The sequence below is a fragment of the Poromitra crassiceps genome (assembly GCF_964638095.1).
Source record: "Poromitra crassiceps genome assembly, chromosome: 8".
Classification (NCBI taxonomy): domain Eukaryota; kingdom Metazoa; phylum Chordata; class Actinopteri; order Beryciformes; family Melamphaidae; genus Poromitra; species Poromitra crassiceps.
This window is the reverse complement of record NC_139629.1, coordinates 9,630,734-9,652,040: the sequence shown is the minus strand read 5'-3', so window position 1 is coordinate 9,652,040 and position 21,307 is coordinate 9,630,734. Positions and strand designations below refer to the sequence as shown.

The window sequence follows — 21,307 nt, the reverse complement described above, 5'->3', positions numbered from 1 at the left end:
TGACTTCAACTTGAGCTCAAAGAGTTGAGACTTGGACTTACAAAAAATGACTTGTGAGCATCTCTGGTGTGCGTGCGTGCGTGCATGTGCATGTGTTCTTTGTCTTACAAAGGAAGAACACACACAAGCATTGCTGTTTTTAGCATCACTGCATACTCTATGCCAACCAGAACATGACAAATTAACTTGGGCATTCCAGGCTAATGCAAGGGAGCAACTTCTGGTCTAAATCATTTCTCCAAATATGTTGTGAAAAAGTGTTAAACAATAAAAAATAAAAACGCAACCTGGATGAGATATATTTTTTCCACAAATTTCACCATGAAAGCCAATGTGAGGAGGATATTTCAGACCAACCTGGACTTTCAGTAATATTCCATAGCATTTGTGGTTTTGATTTTATTATTTTATTTGATGGTGGTCTAACAACTTCAAACCCATTTGCACCATTTGAAATCACCAGATACAATTGTACATATACAATTTGACAATTACTTCCAGATATAACAAAGAAAACATTGAAGTTTGCGCAGAAAACACACCTCTATTCACCTTATGTAGCCACACCCATTTGACCCGGTTGTGTGGTCGTGTGACGACTTCTAGTAGGCTACGTTCTTTGTTTTACCCACTGCGCTGTCCGCTACCGGTCTTCTTTTGACGTTCTTTTGGATTTCGCGCCGTGACCGCCGGAAGTGTTAACACGACCCGGAAGAATTTGGCCCACCCCCGCGTCTGAACATGAGGTGAATAGGTTACACTAGATCAGCGATCTTCAAAGTCCGGACACAGACGCTGTCCTATCCGGACTGAGCCCTATAACCTACAAATCATTGAGAATTGTTACATTTCACGGAGCTTTTCTATTTTAACCGGCACATGCTTTTCTAGCCTTTACAGTACTGGTGTATCTGCCAGGAAGCTCACAGACCAATGCATGCGCTGTAAATCATCACACGTGATGCTACTCAGCCAATCAAATATCCGATTCGATTCTGCCTGTTCCAGTGCTGCAGGCGAGAGAGTGTCAGTGACATACGGATGGAGTAGAGGCGCGAGACTCGGAGAAATGCGAGAGATAAAAGTAATTTCACATGGCGTGCTCAAAAGAAACGAGTAGACCGCAAAAACAAAGATTTAGTTTGAATCCGGAGCAGGCAGACTCTTATGCCTACCCCACACTACAGGATTTTCAAATCCTTGAAGATTATAAAAATCTTGAGAGCCCACACACTACAGGACAGAGAGAGCCGATTTTTTAACATTTCAATCTTGGGACACACACACAATCGCGTCTGTTCAAACGCAACCCCACACACTAGAAGATTATGCCGAAGATTCACATTGGAAGCAGGGCTCGACGTTAACTTTTAAAATGCCTATTCAGTGTGCGCACCGGGTGTAGTAGTAGTAATAATGATAATAATAATAATAATAATAATAATAATAATAATAATACTAATAATAATAATAATATTAATAATAATACATTTGTGTCATTTCGTTTTCTAAACAAATCTTATTTTTTGTTTTTATAATGCATTTGCACTGAAAGGATTTGTTTAACTAATATTTGCGCGGACATCCGCGTCCATTCGGGGTGTAGGCCTACTGTGCACGGCCAGGCGAAAACCGTCTGTAGGTGACTTGTGGAGGGGCGCGTCTGCTGATTAATTTTGACTCACTTTTCCGTGCGGACACTCGCCGATGCGGGAAGCTATGAGACCTAAGCGCTTGTTGTAGGCTACATGCTTTGCAGTATAGCATTAGTTTTCCGTCCCGTTCAAAGACGCACGGGTATTTCACCTCGATGACAATTTCCTCGTTCTTTGTTTCTGTGCGGGGCTGCTGGTGGACGCGGACCAGTTTATTTTGCGAAAAACTAATGGAAACGCAGCTACTACTGGCTCTCTGCTCAAGATGCAATCGCCTGTCGGGTTGTAAATATCTAACATGTTAGATATGGCCGATTCACAATCGGGAAGAGGCAGTCTTCCCGATTGTGAATCTTTGAACCCCACACACTACAGGATCATTTGGGAAGATTATCTGCCCGACGCGCTTCAAATCGGGAGCACCCCTGAGAAAATCGGGAGGGGGGAATCTTGGCCATAATCTTGCAAATTATCCTGTAGTGTGGGGTAGGCATTAGATGTTCATTCATTGTTCTCACGGGCAGTTCACAACCAGTATGTCTCATGTGAAGTGCGATGCGATCCTGACCTGTCTATGAAAGTGCCACACGAGCAAACACACTCAAATCCAAACTGAGGGCACACTCACACATTCACTGCCCAACGGCATGTGACGTTTTCATTGCGAACGATCGATAGACAGACAGACAGACCGACAGACAGACAGACAGACAGACAGACAGACAGACAGACAGACAGACAGATACATAGATAGATACTGTAGATAGATAGATAGATAGATAGATAGGGAGCTCACTTCTCTCAATAGAAAAGGTGGAGTAAACGGAAGAAAAGGGGATTTTTTTCTCTCAAATTAAAGCACTTTTAAGATGCACATTTTTCCAAACCACTCTGTTGTATGTTATTTTTAAATGCAGCCATTATTTTTTACTTGAAATGAGAAAAGAACATGTATTTATTATAAGTGTAGGCTAGTTATTTATAATTAATCCAGTTAAATATGAAAACTGTAAATAAACATTGTTGATGTTTATTTTGATTGAACAGTCAGTCGTTGACTACATACTGTAATAATCCGCTCCCGGGATCATTAAGTGAGGAGGAGAAGAGGCAATACTTGGTACAGTCTTTATTCCTGGTTCACACTCATAGCTTCTAGCTACACACACAGCTCCTAGCTACACACACGTCCTGTCCGCTTCCTCGTATCCCCAGACTCTCTCCCCAGCCGAGACCGGAAGTTCCCTATACACTGGCTGGTCCGCTGCCTTCAAGTAACGTCGTAATCACCACCGACATGTCAAACTCTGGGTCGCCACATTACCCCCTCCCTTCTTAGGCCCGCTCCCACGCGGGCACCCACAACCCACACATATCCCCCTGTACCAAAACACACCAACACATCAACACTTTTTCCCAATAACCCCCACAGACATTAAATTTCCCCCCAAACAGTCTTGTCTTATTTCCCCACTTAATTTTCGTTACTTCACATTACCCATATTTTCAATTAACATTCCCACACAAATAGCCCTTTTCTTTTTTTTACACACATTTCACTCTAATTTAACCACCACCATTTCCATCCCCCCTTTCAAAGCTTCTGTCCCCTCTGAAGCACTCTAGTCCCTCCCAACCCCCAGTGGGGTTAGTCCTTCGCAGGGTGACTCTCTTCGGTCCCCCCTCTGTGCCCTACAGTCATCACACGCCCTGCAGTAGCTCCGCACGTCCCCCCTGTGTTCGCCCCAGTAGCCAAATGTACAAACACGGCGGAGTGTCTCTTCAGCTCCGAAATGACCGGATCCGGGGGGACTGGATCTGGGGGTCCTATGTGCCCACCGTAGCACCAATCCCCGCAGGTAGCTGGGTACAATCGCCTGGAACCCCCTTTTTCCTCCCCCCCCCTTTCCTCTCCAAAATCCCATCTACATCCAGACGTAGGTCGGTAAACATCTCCCACAGTCCCCTCGTGGCCCGGGAACACATGCAAATCTCTTCCACAGGGGGCCGGCGTCCGGCCGCCACCCACGCGAGCACCGGACCGATGTCAGCGTCCTCCTCCTGCCTGTAGTTCCACTCATCCACGTCGACATCCATGATGGTCACGTCGTTGTCCGTCAGGTCCACGTCTACACAGTACTCCTCTTCCTCCGCCTCTTGCACACGCTCGTCCCCCCGTCCCCCTCCCCCAGGGGGCGGCGTGTTCAGGGCAGCAGGGAGAACACAACTGACGGCGATCTCCACCTTGGCTTCCTGCACAGCAACTGTGGGGGGTGTGGAGCAGTCAGGTTGGGCTGGTTCCTCCGGCGTTAGCAACACCGGCTCCTCCGGAGACACCATCGTCACTCTCCCGACCCTAACAATGTCCTCTTCCCCCCGGCTGCACACATTCTCCTCTGGAGAGACAATCGTCAGTCCCCTGACTCTAATAACGTTCTCTTCAGCCTGTGTCCCTCCTTCGTCCTCCACAGACTCAGTGCAGTTCCTGGCCAAATGTCCAGGCTTCTTACACGACCAACAGAGTCTCACCTGCCAGCCGCCTGCGCATCTCTCCTCTCCCGCTGTCCTCTGTCCTCTGACAGCCTCCGGACACTCCCTGGCCAGATGTCCAAACGCCCCGCAGGACCAACAGACACCCGGGCGCCCCCAGTACCGTTGCTCCACGTACCTGGTTTGCCCCGAATGAATGCTGTGACACCACCTCGCCAGATGACCCTGTGCTCCACAAGTCCAACACAGTCTCTGCGGCTCCTCCGTCCGCTTTTCTCCGTGCTGCGTGACCTCCTGCAGCCGTTTCATAAGCTCCTCTGCCCAGACAGGCGTCGCTTCCAACAGCCGTCTGATCTCCTGCATCAAGCGGGCCTCCACGCCGGCAAGCACCGCGCTGAACTCCTGCTTCAGGCGTGTCTCCATGCCAGCCAGTACCGCGCTGAACTCCGGAGTCGGTAGCTCCTCCCTCCCCCCGTCCAACGACGAGGGTCCACCAACGTGTGCCATTCCACGTGGTGTTTGTAGCAGTTAGCACACCAGCTAACCCCCAGCTAGCACACCAGCTAGCCTCCAGCTAGCACGCACAGCTAGCCTTGCAGCAGTTTAGCAGACACAGCTAACCTTTCAGCAGCTAGCAGACACAGCTAGCCGCCCACGCCTGGCCGATCCTCCAAGGCGTTAATTTTCACTTCTTCTCCGCTCCACTTCTCTCCGCGCTGCCTCTTCACCCGCCCACTGTAGCACTCCAGCCGACTTACTTGAGGGAAATCCAGCCCGATTAGCTTGCAGCTGGCTGGAACCTCCGCGACGAGCAGCAACAGTCCGTCTCTCCGTTCCTCTTTTTTTTATGTTACCGCACGAGGTGAGCGGCAAAGTTCGTAGTTAACACTTCTGTACACCAATGTAATAATCCGCTCCCGGGATCATTAAGTGAGGAGGAGAAGAGGCAATACTTGGTACAGTCTTTATTCCTGGTTCACACTCATAGCTTCTAGCTACACACACAGCTCCTAGCTACACACACGTCCTGTCCGCTTCCTCGTATCCCCAGACTCTCTCCCCAGCCGAGACCGGAAGTTCCCTATACACTGGCTGGTCCGCTGCCTTCAAGTAACGTCGTAATCACCACCGACATGTCAAACTCTGGGTCGCCACAATAAAGACATTGTACCATTAGGCTACTGCAATCATTGAAGTAGCTAAGTTCAATGGCACTGAATCATAACGCAAGCTACGTTACAATGTTCCGGACCTTTGCTTGAGGACATTTTCTCTAACTGGACCTCTATGAATTTTAATTGAGTACCCCTGCACTAGATCCTCCATTTTTCATTTTTGGAGGAAGTTAGAAATATAGCATAAGAAGATGCCAAAAACAAATTGCCTGAATGAATTTGATTTGCAGATAACTAGTTCAACCGGGAGATGGTTTTCACCTAAATAATTTGTGCTGGAATTTCTACTTTTAAAATTACATACATGGCAGTCGCACGAGATTAAAATCACAGACAATTTTAGTAATTACAAAACACTCGACCTCCCCAGGTACTGTGATATTAGTCCCACTGAGAACAGAACAGTCTTTACGTGTCGAAAGTAGATGCAGAAGGCACTATAGGCTTCAGAGCCAGACAAACAAAACATGTCCATCGATCTCCCTTAAAATCACACTGGCCATTGTCTCGCATTATTTGATCGCTGATTTGATCGCTTCGGCCATGAAGCATCCGCCTCTTTACACCGCAGTGCAGTTCTTCAGTTACACAGACGCCTCGGCAAAGCTACACCTCTCATTTGATCAAAGAGTGGAGAAAAAGAAGATGGAGCGTCTTCTCTGCCGGGTCTAAAAGCGAGCGGAACAAGCCAAATAAGTCAGAGCAGAGTGGTGTGAAATAGATCCGTTTCTGGTTAATTTGATGGATATGGGGGAGGAAAAGTGCACAGCCCGGTAATAACATGGAACCGGGAACACTGGAGGTTTACTAAGAATATTCAAGATGGGAAACATTCTGGGATATTGCTGCTGACAGACAGAGGTGTTTCATTTTTCTCCAGCCTTCCTGCTGCACTATTGCTGATGTGATGAATGAATCAAAAACAAAAACAATTGCAGTAGGCTGCTAGTGCACATTAAAGGAAGGCTTTGCCCAGTTTCAACCCGATTTGTATCGTTATAATCTCAGTAATATATGCAGATGGTCACAGTGTTTACCTCATGTATATGTTTTCTCCATCGAGAAATCCACGTTCGTCTGCCTGCAGAAACTCCGCCCCTGTCAGCTGGTAAGGCTCATTAATGCTCGTTAAGCCTGCTAGAGTGAGAGACACTCAAGGCTGGTGTCATTATAAGGGCTGAAAAAAGCATAACGCATAAACTGTGATTTCTCAAACAGTACAAAAGATCAATTAAAGCTGATTTAATTGGATAGAGTCCTAAAAGTGGCCACTCGTTTAAAGTTTAAATGGAGGTATAGCTTAAAGTATGAAGGAGCAGTTAGAGTTCAAAGAGGGCACGGTTTCACATTGAACTGCTGTTTAAAACGAACCGCAGTTGCCCCCCAGAAGCCCCAGAAGGCGTTAGTTTACAAACAACCTGATCCCTTGAATTCCATAAGAATCAGTTTTTCTCTGTTTTAGTCCTCAGAATATCCAAAAGAGTGCAAAATTATCCTGGAGACATCAAATCTACCTTTTTCAAGCATATTATTAATTCAAATCAAAATCAATAGTAGAAGGATGCATGTTTTAAGCAGCGATAGGTTCATGAAACCCACATTGAGATTGAAATATCAAAAGTGTATCATCATCACACACAAATATTTTGCTTACAGTCTATTGTCTAAATCTACAGATGTTTTTTGCTTTCTTCCTTTTCATTTGGGTTTTGCTGAGTGTGCATGTTCATTTCCAGCACTGCCCTGCTTCTCATTCACACCTCATGCACTCATTCACACCTCATGCACTCAAGGTCATGGGCTCATTTTTATTGCATGTCTCCACTGGCATTCTTACCGCGCGCACACACACACACACCTACACACACACACACACACACACACACACACACACACACACACACCTACACACACACACACACACACACACACACACACACACACACACACCTACACACACACACACACACACACACACACACACACACACACACACACACACACACACACACACACAGATGCACACTTGACAGCCTTACATCAAGCCTGCAAAAAAATCTAATGAATGGATACACTAAAATTGATGAGTAGTGTTAATGTGGAGGTAATTAACATATGAAAGAAAATTTAACATGGTGGCGCCTTGTCTCCAGCTGTAGGCAGCCCATGTAAGATCTGTCTAAACACTAAAGGAAATCACATCAGATAAAACTAAAACTATGGGACTACATTTTTGTCTCTCTCCCGCGTCTTCATGCAGAATGGATATTACCCTCTTGGAAGAGTTTATTTCAAATTGTTTTTATTTGTTTTTAAACAATACAAACAAGAAAAAACAAAACTCGTAGAAGACAGACAATACAAAATAGGTGCAAGGTTGCATGATGTCATACATGTATACAATATCCTGAATAATTGCGATGCAATGACAACCAAGTGTAAAAAAAATAAAAAAAATAAAACCAAAATAATAGAGACAAGGAAAGAACAAGAGGGGGGTGGGAAGAGGGTAGGGTAGAGATGTTGGGGGCTACTAATCTAAAGTTCTTGCGTCAAATTCCTTATCATAATAATCTAAGAAGGGGTGCAAAGTCATTTCAAACTTTTCCAGAGAACCCTGGACTGTGGAAGAGTTTACTACCCACTTCCACCACATGGGGGACACAGACAGCAGCGTCCACCAAATCCATCCACCAAACCGGGGGAAAAGCTGACTTGAACTAGAGATTGTGAGTTCCCAAACTCCACACAAACCACACATACCGTATAACCATAAAGATGCCCCTTGTTGGCTCAATATAGTTGTAAGATATTTGATTACAAATATTTTTTCCAACCACATGTTTAGCTACTAGATCAACAAACGTCACATGTAGCTTTAGCTGATCACTCCCTGCTAACATGAAGAATGTAAGAATGTTCAGAAGATATGTGGCCTGGGAAAATGGGCTCAATATTTACTTTGATGACCATGAAAGCATCTGTCATAATCTGATATCATAGATACAGGAAGTGACCCAAAGATGGGGTGTCTCTCTTTGATATCCCATTGTCTCTGCTCTCGCTCCTTTTCCTCGTTTTGTTTTCTCCTTTGCTCACTCCACCCCATGTCCGCACACCATGTCGCCACAATTGCATCACTGATTACATAACTGATGACATCATCACGATGACATCTTCACTGATATCATATATCACTGATGACATCACTCACTGATGACATCACAATTGTGCAAGTGACATCATCACTGATGACATAATTGCCGATTACATGACAATTGCTCAAGTGACATCACTGGTGACATCACAATTGCTCGAGTGTGGACGTCATTATGAGATAATCGGTGACATACACAACTGTGTGACCTGGCCGGTTTGGAAGATGTCATTCATGAGGGGAGCAAGAATGATAACTGCATCAAAGTCAAGATTGTTGAACCTTCCTAGGGCAACTTCTCTTCTCAACAAGGTCCGTCACCAAGTACAGCGGTGTCCTCAAAGTCTCCATCTCCTTTACCCAGCTGGGCTTCAATGCCTCAGCAGTGCTGCTTCCCAAGAGAAACCAGCGGCATCAAGTCCATCTGAGGATAAAGTCAACCTCAGTGAAGCATGTGTGAAGAGACTCGGGGAGATCATGGGGAAAGGTGAGTATCTGAGGATACATGTGGAAGGAGGAGGCTGCTCTGGTTTCCAGTACAAGTTTTCTGTTGACAGCAACAGGAATGAAGATGACAGGCTGTTTGAGCAGGGGGGTGTGGGGGTTATCGTGGACCAAGAAAGCCTGGAGTTTGTGAAAGGAGCCACCCTGGACTACAGCCATGAGCTGATCCGCTCCGCCTTCACGGTGCTCAACAATCCTCGAGCCGATCATGGCTGCTCCTGTGGCAGCTCCTTCTCCATCAAGTTATGACGGCCGTGTTGTATGGCCACTATGGGCCAAGCTGTCTATAAGAGGGTCCGTCCCTATGTCCGTCTATGTATGTAAACACATGTGCTGGTTATTTCCTTTTATTGTATTCATTTATATACATGAGCTCTGTCCATTAATTGGGAACATGATCCACGCTGCAGTCACTGTCTCACTCTCCTCTCCATTCCTCTGACAGACATTTCCAAAACCGTATTCAAGAAAAAATAAAATAGAAATATGTCACCCACAGACAAGAACACAGCACCATACAGTACAGATGTCCTCAGGGTTGTGAGTCAGTCAGCCTTCCGAGTGATGTCACTCGAACAATTGTAATGTCATCAGTGAGTGATGTCATCAGTGATGTCATCAGTAAGTAATGTCATCAGTGATGTCACTCGAGCATTTTGAGGTGCCATGAATCGAAGATTAACAAGTGATGTGTGGGATGAGGCTCCGCATCAGTGATGTCATAAATCACTGAAGATGTCACAATGTCTATAGATAAGTGACATCTACAATGATTTATATGACAGACACTGTTGATGTCATAGACATTGTGACATCATCAGTGATATGATAAATCCGTCCCTGCAGAGGCTATAAGTAGGACTGGTAGAGTTTGCCACACAATAGAGTACGGCAGGAATGAGTCAGTTAAGCAGCACTTCCTGCTCGTACGTATAAAGCCAATGGGATTTTTCTATGGGGATTTCAGTTAAATGTATGAAATAGGTTCTGTGGTTAGCAAGTTTATGAAACAGCCAAGTTTGTGTTCACCAAGTTTATTTTAAGAGATTTTCAGAAAATGCATCAAAAGTCATAACAGTGGTCCTCAACACAAACTTCTGCATTTCATTTCAACTTTTCTTAAGCACAGACTATTTCATCCATTTAACCAAAACCCATACACAAATTCCATTGCCTTTTCCCCCTACGAAGCAGCAGCGCACCGACTTCCAGGCTAAGCCTAAAAATATACGTCATCAATGCGGTATAAATAGGACAATGTCCATGACAAGGCAACTGTGATGTCACCAGTGAGTGATGACATTAGTAAGTGATGTCATCAGTGATGTCACTCGAGCAGTTGTGATGTCATCAGTGAGTGATGTCATCAGTGATGTCTTGTTCTGTGGAGTCTTTGGCAGCATCCTTTATGTTGCATTACTGCCTCCTGGATTTATCCATCCACTGGTTTCCCCTAATCAGTGATGTCACTCAGTGGGTGATGTCATCAGTGATGTCACTATGCATAAGTGATTAGTGATTTATGACAGACACTGATGATCAATGATGTCATAAATCCTTCCCTGCAGAGGCTATAAGTAGGATCGGTCTCCAAGTTAGTATCTGAAACTAAAGCAAATCTCAGTGTATGTCCTTTATCCAGAACCTCCAAACCTTTGATCCCTTTGCTGATGCAACTAAAGGGAATGACCGCCTCCCACCTGGGACAGATGATTACATCCACATAAGAATCCAACAGAGGAACGGCAGGAAGACCCTCACCACCGTCCAGGGCATATCCTCTGACTATGACCGGAAGAAGCTAGCCAAGGCCTTCATGAAGAAGTTTGCCTGCAACGGGACAGTGATTGAGCACCCAGAGTATGGTGAAGTGATCCAGCTGCAGGGAGACCAGCGCATGAAGATCTGCCAGTTCCTCATCGATATTGACCTTGCCAAGGAGGAACAGCTTAAAGTCCACGGCTTCTAAAAGCTGCCAGCAGCCCTCTCCCCTTCTCTCCTGGGACGGCACTCAAAGCCCTCTCCCCTCCTTTCCCCTCCCTGCTTTTATATCCTGCTGTTGCTCTTCCTCCCCCCTCACCCAGCAGATCCACCAGCTCCTATCAGCTAACAGCGGCTTACCTCTTGAGCAACATGGGACTCTTAACACCACTACCCCCCTACGACACCAGGGGACAGGCTCGCTCTCGCAAAGACGCCACTGCAGCTCCACACATCAGAGACATGTGGTGCCCTCCCAGAGACACTTCTGTGTTTTATGGCAGTTATGTTGCATTACCGCCTCCTGCATTTATCCATCCACTGTTTCCCTACATTCTGTAAAATCCTATCGGTTCCTCGCGCCGGGGCCGAGGGGTCTACAAGAGGGTTGTCCGTATCATCCATAAGAACAAAAGACAAAGACAAAAAAAAACAAGTCAGATCGCTGACGATTTTACACCGATGACATCACTGATGACATCATCTCCAATGACATCACAAGGTTACAGATGATGTCACACTTATGACATCACATCATCACCGATGTCATCACAATTGGCTTGATAACATCATTGACGACATCACAATCGCTCGAGTCACACACTATGTCTGTCCTATGCATGTATTAAAGACCTGGATATGGTACAGCTGCCCATTCATTTGAGCGACGCATTACAATTGAAGAGTAATACTGAAAGGAGACCAATGGCACCACCAATCCGTTCTGCACACGGGCACAGCCAGGCTCGCTTCCTGGCCAGACTGATGGTCCGGCAGCGGGACCAGGAGGCCCGAAGTCGGCAGAAGTGGGAGCTTCATTCACAATACTTCAGGGAGCAGAGCGTTCGCAGCCACAATCAGTCCATGTGGAGTTCCACGAACCACAAGCAGATAGTGGAGGAGGGGAAGAGGGCGAGTGTGGAGCAGCGCAGGACTTGCCTCAGGGCCATGCTGCAAGAGGAGCGGCAACTGTTGGAGGCTGAGTTCAGCACACTGCCCAGCAAGGGGCTTCATTCAGCAAGAGAGGAGAGAAGGACAAAGCTTGCACAAGAGCAGCTGAAGGAGCGCTGGAAGAAGAACGACCAACACCTGCGAAAGGTTGAGTCAGCGTTACATAAAGAGCATGTTGCCGGCCAATGGCAGGAGCAGATATCTGAGAAAAAACAACATGAAGCGGTCCAGCAAGAAGAGGAGAGAGGTTTTGAAAATGATGAGTACGAGAGGACTGGAAAAGAGGCTGTGGAGAGGATGAAGCAGGAGCAGGAGAAGAAGGAAGAAGAGGAGCGTAAGAGAGCAGAAGAACTTTGTCAACAGATGGACGAACTGAAGCTGAGGGAACAAGAGACGAGCCGTCTAAAGCAGGAGCAAGAGACTCTGAAGGCCCAGCACTGTGAGCTGCGGAGGATAGAAGAGGAGAGGAGAGAGGTGGAGGAAAGGAGCACAAAATCGGATGTGCGGCATTTCTTGAGCCGTCAGTACCGTGCTCAGCTGAAGAGGAGAGCCCAGCAAGTCCAGCAGGAGCTGGAGACCGACCGCAACATCCTGGCAGCCATGCTGGAGGGCGAGCCGGAGGACGGGGGAGCAGAGAGTGTGCGGAAGGAAAGAGCCACAGCCGACGCTGCCTGGATGAAACTTGTGATCGAGGAGCAACTTGAGTTAGAGAGGGAGAGGGAGGCTGAGTTTGACATGCTATACAGAGAAGAAGCCCAACGCATATGGGAGAAACGGGAGGAAGAGTGGGAGAAGGAGACGACAGCCAGAAAGCGGATCATGCATGAGGTTCTGGTGGAACGACAGCAGCAGCTGGTGGTTAAGATGCAGCAGAACCGACAGGCTCAGGAGGAGTCCCTGAACAGACGAGAAGAGCTGATCCAGGCGCTAGAGAGGGTGAGGGAGACCAGACTGCAGGAGGACGGCAGCACAACAGCTTGCACGCAAGAGATAGACGCGCAGGTGGACCAGCGGAGCCAAGAGCAGTGCTGGGAGGAGCTAAGAGTAGGGATGTCGACCGATAATCGTTTAACCGATAATCGACCATTTCAACGTTTCATCAGTTAAACGGTAAAAAAAAAAATGCACGTGTTAGTGCCATCATGCCATGTGGGTGGGCAGCGCAAATGCAAGTACAATTTTCAAGGGGTCGCATCAGTGGGGGAGTGCCTGATTATTCATGTTGTTTCCTTGCATAGTGCATTAATCATTGTGGTTGATATTAAAACATTACTTTTTCTTCACTTGCTCATTCTCTCCCTCTCTGCACGTTCATCATGCACAGCACACGCACACACGCGATTAATCGATTAGGACTGATCGACAGAAAATGTATCAACATTTAATGTGTTTTTTCTGCTTGTAGATGTAAAAAATAAATGCTTTCTAATGAAAAAATAAAGCATTTGTTGTGGTAATTTTAATGGGGCACAGACAGTCAAATATTAATACAATATAAATCATTTTTATCTTCTCGGTTAACCGATCAATAGTTGGCTAATGAGGGCCGGCTGTCGGTCAAGAACATTTTTCATTTTCGACATCCCTAGCTGGTAATACCTCCACTCTGGTATAGCGGGGGGAAAGGCTCTGTTTACCTTTACAACCATCCACCGAAAGTACCAAGCAGGCCTGCTTTATTGCACAATCCACATCCAATCGTTTTCAGCGGGTAGCAATGAGCTAGCGTTGTTGTTTCACAGCGGGGCAGGCATTTGAGATCAACAGATTCGACACGGAGGGAGCGGAAAGGAAATCCATAAATGGTCACAGCCGGTCAGTCAGAGCGGGTCGGAGCCAATGGCAGAGCTTGCAGTGAGCGGAAAGGGCAGAGCTTATACCAGCAGCCTGCTTTTTGAAGTCAGACTATCTCACACATGGCTTTGACTTACAACTGAACATTTAGCCCACTTCATAGAAAATACAGAGATATCGTGTATTGACATTCAGCCTAAAAATACAGAGATATGATTTTTGGTCTAGATATCGCTTAAGCTGTGTTCACACCGAGATATTTATTTTTCGCTCTGTCGCTTGATTCAACCCTTTGGAATCGCTCTGTCGCTCTGTTTAAATCGCTCATCAACAGGCACATGAATTGACGGACATGTGGGCGCTATAACGTTACGCAATGTCATGATGTTTGTCCACTACGAGCCACCATAGATGTATACAAGCTAAGCCTATCAGCGTGCTCCTAACGCGAGCTACATACCGGTAGTACAGACTTCACTTCATGTCAGCTGTCAGCCTGTCAATGCGGTTTGTTGCCACACAATAAACCAGCGGCTTGTTCCAAGCCAGTGTGATCCTTGACTCGCTCTCACATGGCAGCCAATCAGCGTTGAACAGCGAGCAGCTGATGCCAGCGTATTTTCGCTCGAGTTGGGATATTTCATCTGGGGCGACGAGCGTATTTTCTCCCTATCGCTCTCTCTGTCGCTCGGACGGCCAGCGATTTTTCTCCCGCGCGAATATACCCTCAATCGCTCGTTTGCATTGACTTTGTATGTAAACTCGATGCCAGCGAAAAACTTGAATAGGTCGGTGTGAACGCAGCTTTAGCCCTACTGTAGATATATGATGTACGACCCTTATGAATGATGCTATGTAAAAGCCCTTTGAAACATGCTTGTGATAAGGGGCTATAAACAGAACTAAATGATGTCATTAGTGATGTCATAGACTGAATTGTGATGGCATTAGTGATGTCATAAATCCTTCCCTGCTGAGGCTATAAATAGGACCAGCATACTAACGTCTAACCTGTATTCCAGAAGAGTTTCTAATTGTTTAATGACTTGCCAGACATGTAAGAGGCCGACAATTAGCTGCACATATACTTGACTAGTTAGTATTCTTTGTTTCATGTTAAATCAGTTGCACTTAGCCACCAGTACATTTTTTATTTTAAAATCTTTATTTGAATATGGCAACATTATACCAGTATTTCTATGATGAATTCACTGACAGAGGAAGAGGAAACTTCTTAGCTAGGAATGTTTAGTGCTATACTACTGTATTTGGGAGCTCTCAGACAGGCACAAAGACCAAAGGAAAAAACGTTATATGGTAGTTTTGACCCCCTGTCATTCAGAGGCTGTTGAGCCACATGTGAAATCTCCCAGCATGCCTTGAGGCTAATACATTTCGAGAATAAATATCAACCAAATCAGCCTAAATTGTCTAAAGTGGTAGATAGAAATGTTTCTGTTCACACAACATGCAATTCTCGAACATTTCAATATTGGCCAAAATAAAACATAGAAATCCAAACACAACCCTATGTGAAACATATATGTAACCCAGGTGGTATTTCCTCCATCTTCTAAATAGACAGTTTTATTCCCGTTTTCTGATCCCTAAGAACCAGCAGACTGCTATTGTCCCCCGGGCTCTTTACAGCGGTAAAGAGCGCCGAGCGGTAGTTGTTACAGGCATCCCAGGCATCCCATTTCCGCCTGTCGGGTCAGTGAGACTTTCCTGACGAGAGTTGTGTCTCACTGACCCGACAAGCGAAAATGGGAAGGCCGCCTGTAGCGCCGACACCAAAATATCGAGTGCGCTGGTCCACACCCACTAATCTGCACTTCGCCTGGCACTAAGCGCAGTTTTTAGGCTGTTGCAACGATAGAGACCCACATCTTGCACAGTGTGATGTGGATTTGGTCAGAGCACCAGGGGTTACAGGTGCAGGTTATCCTGACCAGTTTTATTTGTACTGCATTTAGATCACACATGGGCAAAATACGGGCGCCCCCTGTGTGGCCCGCGATGGAATTGCAATATATATATATATATATATATATATATATATATATATATATATATATATATATATTTTCTTTTACAGTGCACCTGAACACCGCAACATGAAAGATACCCGCTGAATAAGTGTCCAAATGTTCATGTAATTCTGGCCAATACTCCACTTCTGTTATAACATTTCAGTCTGGAATATGGAATATCTTTCAATAATCTTTATAACTAAAAGGCTAAAAGTAATCTCCTATCTCTGTAAGAAATGACTGTTCTACAGAAAAACTAAACGACCCCCAAAAATTCAATAAAAGGCAGAATTATGTTAATAAATCTCATCTGCTACAGCCATTGGATTTGTATCACTATTATATCAGGAGATTAACAAGAAATTACCAATCACAACGGGAGAGAGGGTTAAAAATAGGGAGACTCCCGCGAAGTGTTGGCAGGTATAATCTCCAATGTGTGGCCCTTCGCTTACTTGATGTAAGTCAGTATGGCCCTCAGGGGAAAAAATTGCCCACCCCTGATTTAGATGAATCCATAGTGTTTTTACTGTCTGCTGTATCACTGACCTGTCCTAAGCTTCTTGCCAACGCAAACATTTAGATGCCCCCTGAGTCTGAGCGGGGCAGATCGTAGGCTGCGTTATCTCTGGTCCTGTCAGAGGGGGGCCATGCACAGACTGTCGTGATCCAGCCGGAGATAAGTCTTTATCAGAATGTCCTCTTCAGCATCGGGTCACGGGCTGATTTTCATGTCAGGCTGATAAGGGCCACCATTGTAATTAATAAATACCTCCGCAGCGTCTCTCTGAATCCATTATGGTGACATTTTGTCCTCCTGGATGCCCCTCGCGGCTTAATTGATCTCATCAGTCTTGGATCTTGGCAAGACGCGCGGGCCAAACGAAGGCTTCCACAGAAGCCAGAAAAAGTCTCTCTTAAACGTACTCCATTTATCTCTGCGGCTAAAGCTGTCAATCCACACTGTGAATTACTTCCATTCACACATTCAGAGTATATATATCAGCATATATGTAAAGAGAATTATGGTCATATGCCACGTCCATTGTCTTCCTCTCACCTCTCAAGGTCAGTGGCACTTTTACTGCCAGCAGCGTGTTGTGAACTGTCCAATCTGCTAAAGGTCCGATCCTCTAAAAAGTCATTCATTTACATTTTATAGGACTTCAAAGGTTGGCTATCTGACAGGCTTTTCTGACGTGTGTGTGCGCACGCGCATGTGTGTGTGTGTGTAAACCCTTTTTCGAGTGTACACTGTAGGCATGTGTCTATGCAGGTGCACAGCTGAAATCCCTTTTGACATTGTGTGCGTTGTCAAGGCCCATTTCCCATCAGAATTGACAGGATCTGGAGCAATATGCCAGAGCTGGACTCTGGGGGAAGGCTGTGTCATAGGTACAGCTATCTGCATGAGGTTTTGTAATGAAACCCCCCCCTGCTGTTTTTCTGCCTGAGGCAACCTTCAAATTCAATGTCCCGCACTCGGCAGGGCATCTCCCCATTTTAACGCATCACATGTTTGACCTCGTAAAAAAAAGTGGAAGTAAAGACTTTATCACACTAATGCTCCGGTCAGAAGTCCACAATTCCCCGCAGAGTTGGGGATGTATTTAGAATATGAAATGAGGCGGCCTTAGCGGCCCCGTCTGGTGAAAGTGCCACTGAGAGCAGCCACTTATTATGGATGCAGATGTACAGTATGACTTTGATTTATGTAGATCCACTTGTCACAGGTCCTAGTACATGATCTGCCACCGTATTTAAAGCAGGCGCCGATAAATAATCCCATAGTTTATACTAACACTCGTCCTTTTCAGCGATAATCTCTGTAATGCCTGAATCCACTCCTGGCCTAACACCAGACTAGTGTAATTGATTTCACAAACTTGTACCTGCGCGGTGTTGGAATTGATTTTGCCCCGTATTATCAGGACCTGCTTTATGTAATTAGTGAGCAGTGTCAGAACCTGCTTTATGTAATTAGTGAACAGTGTCAGAACCTGCTTTATGTAATTAGTGAGCAGTGTCAGAACCTGCTTTATGTAATTAGTGAACAGTGTCAGAACCTGCTTTATGTAATTAGTGAGCAGTGTCAGAACCTGCTTTATGTAATTAGTGAACAGTGTCAGAACCTGCTTTATGTAATTAGTGAGCAGTATCAGAACCTGCTTTATGTAATTAGTGAACAGTGTCAGAACCTGCTTTATGTAATTAGTGAGCAGTATCAGAACCTGCTTTATGTAATTAGTGAACAGTGTCAGAACCTGCTTTATGTAATTAGTGAGCAGTATCAGAACCTGCTTTATGTAATTAGTGAGCAGTATCAGAACCTGCTTTATGTAATTAGTGAGCAGTATCAGAACCTGCTTTATGTAATTAGTGAACAGTGTGAGAACCTGCTTTATGTAATTAGTGAGCAGTGTCAGAACCTGCTTTATGTAATTAGTGAGCAGTATCAGAACCTGCTTTATGTAATTAGTGAGCAGTGTCAGAACCTGCTTTATGTAATTAGTGAGCAGTATCAGAACCTGCTTTATGTAATTAGTGAACAGTATCAGAACCTGCTTTATGTAATTAGTGAGCAGTATCAGAACCTGCTTTATGTAATTAGTGAGCAGTGTCAGAACCTGCTTTATGTAATTAGTGAGCAGTATCAGAACCTGCTTTATGTCATTAGTGAGCAGTATCAGAACCTGCTTTATGTAATTAGTGAGCAGTATCAGAACCTGCTTTATGTAATTAGTGAGCAGTATCAGAACCTGCTTTATGTAATTAGTGAGCAGTATCAGAACCTGCTTTATGTAATTAGTGAGCAGTATCAGAACCTGCTTTATGTAATTAGTGAGCAGTATCAGAACCTGCTTTATGTAATTAGTGAGCAGTATCAGAACCTGCTTTATGTAATTGGTGAGCAGTATCAGAACCTGCTTTATGTAATTAGTGAGCAGTATCAGAACCTGCTTTATGTAATTAGTGAGCAGTATCAGAACCTGCTTTATGTAATTAATGAGCAGTATCAGAACCTGCTTTATGTCATTAGTGAGCAGTATCAGAACCTGCTTTATGTAATTAGTGAGCAGTATCAGAACCTGCTTTAGTGAGCAGTGCTGTGCAGCAGCAGCCCAACAAGTTACAGACAATTATGCTTTTGTCCAAAGCAGAGAGTTAAAGCAGAGAGCTGGCGAAGTTACTTCAAAATGGAGTCCATTGCAGATGAAATGTAGGAACTATTCAATCAGTATTTGAATTTGAAAAAAATTGTTTCGAATGGATTTTTGGTGGCAAACTCATTCAAAAATAACAGAGTGACCAGATTGCATTACCAAATTAAAGTATTTCAGAGTATGGCATTACTGATTACAATTCCATGCTGGTGAATATGTACAGATAGTGAAAGGAGACTTTGATTGATACTATGAGCTTTTGAAAACCATTTGAAGACATTTTTCGCGTTGAATCTGCTGATCTATTTGGAAGTATTCATACTCAGGGTGGAAAGACCTCTGAAACAGCATAGACCACCATGGGACACATGATGACATGATATGGGTCTAGCTCGAGTTGAAAGTAACCTGCAGAACCATTTCCTGTTGTCTCTTTTAGAAGGCCGTGCAGGGGGACATTGTCCTCTGAGAGGATGTGGCTGCCATTATCTCTGTCACCTGACACAGGGCCACACAAACCAGCCATGACAGATCTCTGCGCTCTCCTTTTGTTTCTCAATGGTAATGGCAATAAAGGGCCTAAATGGTAATATCATGTCATACAAATGGGAACTTGAGGACAGTTGCTTGTCCTCAACCAGCATCTTGCCGTTAGCGAGCTGCATGTCAATTCTGGGCACTGGATACACTGACAAGCATCTTGAAATGGATGATCATATCTTGAGCCTTGCGACAGTATTCCCTACATACTGAACACCATGAAATGAAAATGTCAACAGCACTGTATCTCGACGGCTGCTTGGGTTATATCTACCTTGGCATTGCATTAGGGAGGCACTGATACTTGGGTTATATCTACCTTGGCATTGCATTAGAGAGGCACTGATACTGGTGCTGACATCCATACAAGGTCACAGTAGGATATTGTATCATTATAAAAGTCCCCTTCTAAGTAAAAGGAAGGGCACTTACTTTAATGTCCTCATGTACTGTACGTCACCCTGTTCTTACTTATTAACTTCCTATATCATTTTCTCCCATTCTAAAATCTGGTAAAAGCCATGTGTGATGAGTGATTTGCTACCTATTTTACTCATAAAAGGATGCCAAATGTCTCTAGTGGACAAAAATGAATTATATCCCAATTATTTCGCCCAGTCATCCCAATATAGGCCTAATGGCCCAGCTCCTGATTGGTTAGTAATAATGGATTCGATCTGCACTTGGTATTGCCCAGGACTTATTACCCAGGGACTTATCTTCTCCTTCTATAGGCTCTACCTGTCTAGACTTTACATAACAGAGGCCTTCCACTTCACAGTGCTGTGCAGTGAGACACAGCTTTATTGAAAGCACACACATGCTACAGCAGCTTTGAACCCAGGATAAGACTTCAAAGCAGGTCAGTGTTTTAATATCAATATTCTGAGCACCTCACTGAACCTCTCCCTCACCCACACATGAGGGCAAAGATGAATAATCTTTCATTCAGAATAGATGCAAGGAGGGAGGTGAGGAGATCTTGCGAGGAGATACTATAGGCCCTACATTGTAGGACCTACATTGCAGGGCCTACCAGTGGTTCTCAATGCGGGGTCCGGCAGGGACCACCAGGGGTCCTTGGAGGGGGTTCCAGGGGGTCCTCAACAAACTGCTGAAGTGTTAAACGTCACCGTGTTATTTCATTTACACTAAGGTTAACACAAGAGAATGTAGAAGAATGTTTTGATCATAGTTTCTCTGTTATCTCTCTACCTCCAATAGGCTATTGGAATTATCATATTTAATATTCTCAGATTTGGGTCCAAGAAACAACATGTCATCAAATACAGTTGTGGGTCTAATGTGGAGGGTCCTCGGCAAGAGGTTGAAGAAGGTTCAGAATCACTGAGGGGATGAACCAGGCTGAACACCTACAGCCATGGTTCATCCCCTATCTGGGGAAATGGCGAGCGGGTTTACTTGGCTGATAGTGAGACTCCGGTCAGGAGAGGCTCATTGCTCAGGCTGTGATCTCAGCAGCGGTGAGTAGGGACTGTTTCTCAATGCTCCCCTGGCCCAGCAGCCGTCAAACACCGCTGCCTGCTATCACAGGCTAAACAATTACTGTACTGTCCAAAGGGAGACATCGGACTGCCACCAGCCAAATTACAACATTCTAGGTGTTGCCAGGGAAAGTGTAACAAGTCATGGCTTAAACAGACACCGAAGCACCAGCTGACGAGGTAGTTCGTGCAATTACACACCGTGGCACCGGGCTATTAGTGAAAAGGCTACGCAAAATAGGCTATAAAACACATCTGCCGGGTCGTAAAAACACTGCCACTTTAGGTTGCAATGCAAAGGGACTTTCGCTGGGATTCCTGAAGCCATCATGCAGCAATTAATGCAAATTTAATGTTCA

The 21,307-nt window shown here is 45.2% G+C and overlaps 2 protein-coding genes and 2 pseudogenes across 4 annotated transcripts in view; 3 read left to right on the top strand and 1 right to left on the bottom strand.

The window, feature by feature from the left end:
- Positions 1 to 21,307, bottom strand: part of LOC310781154 (contactin-associated protein-like 5) — a gene marked incomplete at its 5' end in the record, with an annotated part of 138,645 nt that overhangs the window by 116,356 nt on the left and 982 nt on the right. The window lies entirely within an intron of this gene.
- LOC310781239 (iron-sulfur cluster assembly 2 homolog, mitochondrial-like) lies at positions 8,703 to 9,230 on the top strand (the record flags this gene model as incomplete). The annotated part of the gene is made up of 1 exon (XM_083641803.1): positions 8,703 to 9,230. One exon carries the CDS (start codon positions 8,703 to 8,705, stop codon positions 9,228 to 9,230), a length of 528 nt encoding a protein of 175 aa, XP_083497929.1.
- Positions 10,609 to 10,950, top strand: LOC310781236 (eukaryotic translation initiation factor 1b pseudogene; annotated as a pseudogene). Its single transcript has one exon. The product of its transcript is annotated as a eukaryotic translation initiation factor 1b pseudogene (transcript).
- On the top strand, positions 11,667 to 19,372 carry LOC310781535 (trichoplein keratin filament-binding protein pseudogene; annotated as a pseudogene). The gene is made up of 2 exons: positions 11,667 to 12,956; positions 19,343 to 19,372. The product of its transcript is annotated as a trichoplein keratin filament-binding protein pseudogene (transcript).